The sequence below is a fragment of the Pleuronectes platessa genome, chromosome 15 (assembly GCF_947347685.1).
Source record: "Pleuronectes platessa chromosome 15, fPlePla1.1, whole genome shotgun sequence".
Classification (NCBI taxonomy): domain Eukaryota; kingdom Metazoa; phylum Chordata; class Actinopteri; order Pleuronectiformes; family Pleuronectidae; genus Pleuronectes; species Pleuronectes platessa.
The window spans coordinates 18,677,880-18,685,741 of NC_070640.1; the positions used below are offsets into that span (position 1 = coordinate 18,677,880).

Here is a 7,862-nt window from a genome sequence, read left to right on the forward strand (position 1 = left end):
ATCTGTAGACAGGATGAGATACGGCTGAGATTTACACCTTTAATATAACATGTTAAGTGAATAACAAATGAATATAAATAAAAGTAAACTTTATTTGCATAGCACAATTGATGCATAAAATGCAACATTAACAGTTTTCCATGAAATCAATATTACATATATGATAATGTAATAACAAGAACATTTAAATTGAATCTAAATAATATGTAAAGCTAAAATTGGAAAGGATAAAACAGACATGAGCTAAAATATTTAATAAAGCTGTACTACTATGATAAATAAAACAACCATTAGGTAAAAAACACGTCAGGAGAGGGCTATTTTAAAAGATGTTTCCTTTGAAACTGTCAATAAAAGTTTTGCGGTGTAATTAAAAAAGGCAGCTTCTCCGCGTCTTTTATTTTAGAAACGATCAAAAGGTTTGAGTCAGAGGACCTCAGGGACTAATCAGGCACATATTTAACCAAACAGGGCAAAGCCATTCTGTGATTTAAAACCTAGTTAAGGAATTTCTAAATTAATTCTGAGAGAGACAGGCCAACCAGTGGAGAGATTTTGAAATTGGAGTGATGTGGGCTCTCTGTCTGGTTTTCGTTAGAACATGTGTGTTTAGCCCTATGCTATCATTTAGAGAAATTACACTCTGTGTGCCATTTTTAAGTTAGAGAGAATAGCTTTCACTTAAAGAAGGCGTGAAAAACAGCAGCAGGCATGCAACTAGAAACAGAGTTATTTCTCTGCCACTGGCGTTTCTATAATGAATTTTATACTGAAGTTGTGAGATTCAAGCGAATAGCTACTGAAGCAATGTCTATGTCTGGAAACTGACCAAACCATTAAATTGAAAAAGGGATTATACATTGTTAACAAAGCTGACATTTTTTACCGGGCTGAAAAAGCAAATCAGAAAGAACAGAGCTGCTGTAAATTGTGTAATGAAACTTGTTAATAGAGTAGTTTCTCTCTGAGAGAATGGATAAAAATCAACCTCTTGCTGTTTACATCTGTTCGTGGGTCCTGGCAGCTGTTACATGTTCTGGTAAGCGAGTGTAGCTTATTAGCATTTCCACCTTAACCTGAAACCCAGATTAGCTTTAGAGCTTAACACATCAGGGGAGGGTTAATGAGGATATGAGTGAAGTTTGTAGGTGGCTGCTGGTGGCTACAAGCATCTCATCTCTCAGATCTCACAGCTAAGAACGTTCCCAGGGCGGGGAATGGGGGGAAAGAGGCTAGCCTGGCCATGTGTTAATTACCCCGCTGCTAGCTAGCTAGCTAGCTAGAACACAAGTGCACAGTCAGCAGGCACTAATTAGCGTTTCTTTTATTCAAACTACTGCTTTCATTGAACAATGTTTAAGCAGCGGGGGGCCACGGGCTCATGCTGTTGTAAACTTCAATTTTCACATTAGAGCAGGAAATTAGGTCTGAAGCTTCAGTGTCAAATTAGACATGTGAATTTTGGTTTCTTTCATGAACAAACCTCCTCACTTTCTCCTTTTTTTTTTGGCAGACTTTTGAAAAGAGCGGCCCAGCGTAGCAAAACCTTTGAAAATATATGAGGCGAGAGAGAAAAGATGTTTTTTCTTTTGATCTCAGTAGGGACTGAGATGTGAAAACCAGCCAAGTGGTCCAGCTGTACTCACTGTTTGTTCTGCCTCTAAGAACTGAGGACTCAGGGCCACTTCCTGGTACTCGAGTCATCCTGCCTGGAGGATGAGCCGTTTTCTTCCTGACCCACTGTCTCTTTCAGCATACCTGCTCAGCTCCTCTCACGGCCTTTCCATTTCGCAGTCACTCCCTGATGATACATAGAGCAGCTGCTCCAGCCTTGCCTCTGACAGCAACCTGCGAGCCCGTAACTTTAAATGACTGTGCTATGCAAAGGCTCACCCGCAGGAAAGGATAGAGGTCAAGGATAAGTGAATGGGAATACAAATCGAAGCCAATTATGTAAACTCTCCAGCATAACTAGGGTGTAGAGAGCTTTGACTGAAAATTTCATGTGACAACTAGTCTAGGAATTTCCCCTAAATGCAGTCAAGCACATCTCTTATGGATTTAAACAGTGGGATTATTTTTTCACGTGATGGGTAAATGACGAGGCGCTGGAGAGAGTCCCGTGGACAGCTAGCAGCTATACGGCAGATTTACTCAAGGGTTGAAGCCTGGTTCTGGCTGTGTGGCGGCGCAGAGGGAACTAATGCGTCAAAACATGACAGCTGCACAACCTGCAGACATGCAGAGGTGATCTACTGGGGCTGGATAGCAAGGCAGCAGGGGCAGCAACCTGAGAGTCTGTACTGAGATGCTCTGATAGAAATGATTTAGTCTGAATGAGCATGATTTAATCAAAAAAAAACACAGATCTGTGGCTTTTGATGAAACATCGTGTCTGGTCATAGTACTTTGAAGAGCAGATGAAAAGGGAAAGCATTATGAAAGAATAATGAGGAAGGAAAAGACAGATTGAAATTACACTTTTAGGAACAGCCGTGCACTGGGAAGCACACACTCCATCACCAAAATAGATTACAGAGCGGGCAGAACAACAAATTGAGCTCCAGTTGCACTTTGTTGTCTGATGTGTCTTCTTAGTGTGTAACATAAAGGAAGAGCAGAGATCCAGTCTGATGGCTGCACCATGTCACAAGCCTGCCTGAGTGAAGCAACAGACGCTGGCACTTAACAGACTCCCTCACACTCACTGATCTCCTGGGGGTTGGCTGATTACTGTGATTCTGAAATTACAGTCTTGATGAGCTGGAGCAGTTTACAAAAAAAGTGCTGCAAAAATGGAGTTACTGCTCAGAGAGAATGAAGCAGGAGGAAAATAAGACGTAGATATCTTTTATGATAGAACCTATAAAGATGAGCATTTGGATGAGCCATAATCGATGTCTGGAAAATAGAAAGCTTGGTGGTACAATATAAAAGTATATTTTTGAACAGGTATCAATGGATACATATGAACCCATCATTACAAAAATGTAGGAATGCATTAATTTACATGAATTTATTATTGAATATATTTTTAAAGGAATAAATTATAATTTTCAAACTAAAAACAATGAAATGTCAGTTTAAATGTGTATAGGCTGAACAGGTAGAACACAAATGCAGCAAAACTGACTTAGTTATCATTCCCATTAATCAACTTGTCATTCATTAATGTCCTCCAAAGCCAATTAGTCTTAGCTCTCACTATTGATTGCTGACTCTAACTCTCCACTTGTCCTTCTGGCCCCTTACACCCTAAAGAGTCCGAGTTTCTCAGGAGCTGAGTTGTAAAATATAAACACATTGAATTAACTGGGCCAGCGCTGACTGGTCTGCAGTTAAACCAGGGCAGCAGATTGCATCTTAAAACTCACTCACATTACAAGATCGTCAGGGCAAAACCACTCAGCCGCAATCTGTCTCCAAGTCTGACTCTTCCTGATGGTGAAAAGTAACTGAGAAGCTCAGATCTGACACTTGAGTGCTGTGATAGTGTTGTAGCAGGCACACAGGACCACACTCTTGTGGCAGACAGATCTTTAAGGGCGATAAGGGAGGGAGGGAGCTAGTTCGCTGTTCATCAGCAAATTAATGGCCCAATTCATCCTAATTTTCCTTGAAGACAGATATACGGTCCTGGAGCATGAAAATGTAATTTCTCCCTTTCTGGTTTTAACACATAACTGTAGAGGAGAACCGGGCCAGGGCTGGCATTGGGATATGACGTGGGGCGGCAGCAGGAATGTAACAGATTGGTTTATTGTGTGGGATGTTGGTATTAGTTAAAAGACTATGCGTTGTGGGTTTGTGTCGAGATCAGTACTTACATTTCTGAAGTCCAGTGTTCATCTGCGTGTGGGGGAGAAGCTGGAGGGGGAGATCACCTGGCACCGGCAGACAGGCCAGCATTTCACACGGACACTAATGCAACATGGGACATACACTTCTCCTCACACTGCAGAGAGAGAAAGAAAGAGAGAGAGAGATGGGGGGTTTCAGCGGTCAGACATCACTGTGAGGCAGCACATGGTGTGCGTAGCGATACAGCGACCAGGTCCAGACTAATAGAACTCTGAGGCCGATCCCCGGAGGCGCAGGGCTGAGGGAGACACAGTTACCTTTCAATTAGAAACTGATTCACACCTGGAGCATCAGGTAAGGTGACATTTGATGCCAATAACAACTTCAATTAAACATCAAACAGCTGAAGTAAAACGGGCAGACTGGGCCTCAGGGGCCCACAGCTTCAAATCGACTCTGTCCTTCCACTTACTTTCCCCGCATGTTAGTCAGCTAGCTGGGCCCTGCTACCTGCACTTTACCTCTCCGTCTCTACCAGACCAAGGCGGAGGAAATTAATGACTCCTGTACACTTGAAAAGAACACACTCAAGATGCCTGGAGCTGACAAGTTGGTGGGGCTCTGATCGATACTGCAGTCCTCTAGGCCTCAAAGAGGCCTTTATTTTGGAGACATCACACAATGGATCTGGCTCAGGATGTGGAAAAAATAAAAGAATAAAAAGGATTACAGCTCCAATACATGCCTGCCACTACTGTGCAATAACCTGATGTAATAAAGAGGGAGAAAACATTAGCCATGCTCCACTTGGCTTACTGCTGTATTCAAAACACCACAGATGCTTGCTTAATCAGTACTGAAGAACAGTCAGGAAGCAAATTAAGTCTACAGATTCCGCACCCTCCCCTTTTGCTGTGTGGCATCAGAAGAGGGCGGCAAGTGTGCGCAGACAAACAGTGTCTATGAGAGAGGCAATTACCTACAAAACAACCTTGGCATGCCTGTCTGCCGCAGGGTGATGGCTTAAAAGTGTCTTCCCCCCTGCAGGGAGAGGAGAAAAGTGGAGGAAAGAGTGACAAAGAGAGAGAGAAAGGTGGAAAGAAAGAGAGACGGGTGGCAGGTTTGGGGTGGTGGGGTGCCTGAACCTGCTTTAAAAAGCAGGAGCTCAAAAAGGTCAGGATGACAGCTCATTTAAATCCTCCCAGTGAGGGGGGGGGACAAGCCTTAATGAAGCTGCCAGTTCTATACAGATACCTGAGGGGGTTGCACCTTGGGGCGCTGCAGGGGCATGGCAGCAGGAGGAAGTAAGGGAGAAAGGGCTAGAGAGAAAGAGGGGGAGGCAGGTGGGTGGTGGAGCTGCAGTCTTGAGACAGATCTGAGGATTTTGAGGGGTGTTTAGTGCTGTTGATGCTGCATCACCCTTTCCTGTTGCCCAGCCTCCCACTCCTCTCATCCTTCTCCCTCTCCCCTGCTTTCTGATTTACAGCCTGGACCGCCATATGGCAGCAATCCCTGCCCTCGATTCAGCTTGTCACCATGCATTAACTTTAATTGGACTGATATGTTATTCTTTTCCCTCTGCCTTGGAAGGATTTTAGGTACATAGCGCCTTGATGTCAGCAGGCAAGATTTCCAGCCCTCTCTCATTTATCAGGTTGCCAGGATTTTGCAAAAAGATAACAGCAATCTCTTTGACAACAAGCAGGTTTGGGATTGAGGAAAGTTAAATATCAAATACAACAGGGTCTTTGCTATGGATTACAAAAGAAAAACAGAGGTAGGAGAATGAAATGATGTGGTGAAATAAAAAGAAAAAAACACCAGCATAAACTGTCAGTTAATTTTTTTATAAGAACACACACATCACCACAATACAGGCAAAAAACAGCCAACAGGACATCAGCCCACCCCCTTCCTGCCTCCCCGACAGCGCCCCTGAATGTCAGAAAACTGTGCAGTGGGGAGTGCAGCGGCAAAGGTCAGCCTATGGTAATGCCCAAGATGAAACTCTGCTTTACAGCGGTGAGCAGGAGGAGATGAAGTCTGACAGACAGAGGCCTGACGTCTACTGACTTGCTCATCAGCACCACTGCCACAGCAACTTCAAATACACATCACACGCCAAACACTGGCACTTTCTCCAAAGGCAAACACCCCCACACAAGATTTTTTGCAACACATTACACTATTTGTATCAGGCGCAGGAGGACGACACCTGACAGAGTGTACCGGCCCAGACAGAAACTGTGCACACTATAGCTGCTGGCTTCTGCCCAGTTCTATTACCCTCTGACCACCAGGCAGGGGGTTTAGCCTGGTCTGGACATGGGCTTGACCCCCCATCCATCCATCCATCTTTCCATGTAGGTGTCTACCCCCAGTGGCTTAGTAGCCTTTGTGTTATGGAGACACAGCCCCTCCTGTCCTGAGTGGAAACAAAGTTGAGTCTGTGGCAGACCAGCCGAGCCAGCTGGGCAGGCTTGTGAAGCAGGGATTGGCCTGGTGGAGTTTAGCCAGGCGTCTCACACTATCAGCCCCATGCAGACAGACACCACGGGGTTCTCAGAGTATTAGGGGGCCCCCGTGACTCGGCAAGTCTCCACCAGCTACCGATAGAGCCGCAATAAAAGTGTGCGAATAACTGTGTGGGCTTTCATTATAGACAAATAAAGGCGGGCGGACAAAGCAAGACTAGAGGAAGTGATGCACATGGCTTGTGTCATGTGTCAAATTGCTCCCATAAAAGACGACCTATATTTATGTTCATTGTGGTGAAGGAGAGAAATAGCCATCTGAATTTGTGCAAAAAAAGAGAAGAAGGAAGGGGATTGATAGAAGCTATTTAGGAAATTAGACCAGCTGACTGCAGCAGCTTTTGTTCCATGTTTACTTCGTCAGCTATGATCTGCATTTGTTCGAAATTTGGGAATAGCATCAGGCTGACTGTATAGGAAATGATCTATTAAAATATCCAGCGGCGGTAATACATGTGAAAAAGCAAGAATTGTGAACTAAAAATAAGCTCATTAAAAGGACACGGGTAAAACGATATTAGATGAGACAAATTATAAAGGAAAAAAAAAAAGGTAAGAAAGTATGTTTTGCATGTTTTCTGAATATTGAGCCTTTTCTATACCAATTAAAAGCAAAAGCAATTAGGAGAACCAAGTCACCATGCTGTACATGGCTTGTGCTAACGGCTGAAGAAGAGGAGAGAGGAGAGGAGAAAGCAGGCTGCTGTTATTTTAATTGCATGTTTACCCCCAGGTTATGGGTCTGAAATAGAGCCAAGAAAAAATGTTGCAGTGAAAATTCAATGCAACTTCACTCTGTTGATTCTCTCAGGGACATAGAGAGTGAAATTACTTTTCTTTGCAAGCACAGTCTCTGAATAGGAGGTAAAGAAAGAAAAGGAGCAGGAAGAAGAGAACAGCTTTTTACCCTTGAATACCAAGCCAAGGCATTCTGTCAAAAGAAAGGGGAAAAAAGCCTTGGCTCTTGAGCATGTTAGAAAGAAATAACACTTTGGTATGGCTTTCATTAGTCCATCAGGCTTTACGAACAGCAGAGGTAGAAAAGGATTTTGTGCTGCGAGCAGAGGGACACGAGCACGTTAAGCTATGACAGGCTGGTTCACAGGCTCACACAATGGATCCTGATGATTCCAGCACATCCCGAGGCGTTTGGGACAGGCCGTTTGCTTTTCCAGTCAGCAGAGATCGTCAGCCCGGAGTGTTATCTTACACATGAAGAGAAAAGGCGATAGAGGGGGAGATGGCCATGATAAGTCTGTAAAATAGTGGTTTCCAAGTTGCGAGACAGAGTGTGTCAGGGATAAAACTGTCAAACGAGGAACCTGCAGCAGAAATATGGGAGAGAGGGAGACAGCTACTTGAAACTACTCTCCCTTTGAGGGAGAGAGCGGTTTGCTAAAGAACTGTGAGGCTGTATGAACACTCAGTAACTAACAGATAAAGAAGAGACAGTTCCCTCAGGTCACATGGTGGATATAGAGTGAAGAGAGATGGCATGCCCCAAGAATAATGCATAGTCCACAGCTG

General features: G+C 44.0%; 1 protein-coding gene across 4 annotated transcripts in view; it reads right to left on the minus strand.

Annotated features, from left to right (window-relative positions):
* The window catches only part of fam222ba (family with sequence similarity 222 member Ba), a 29,208-nt gene that overhangs the window by 6,160 nt on the left and 15,186 nt on the right, over positions 1-7,862 (minus strand). For 2 of the 4 annotated variants that reach the window (XM_053442252.1, XM_053442253.1), the window contains exon 2: positions 3,828-3,955. In XM_053442252.1, coding sequence (XP_053298227.1) covers positions 3,828-3,909 — 82 coding nt within the window. In that variant the 5' untranslated portion in view covers positions 3,910-3,955. Of the gene's footprint in view, positions 1-1,646; positions 1,802-3,827; positions 3,958-6,087; positions 6,878-7,862 lie in introns of those variants that run through there. The other 2 variants (XM_053442254.1, XM_053442255.1) reach the window with 2 other exon arrangements.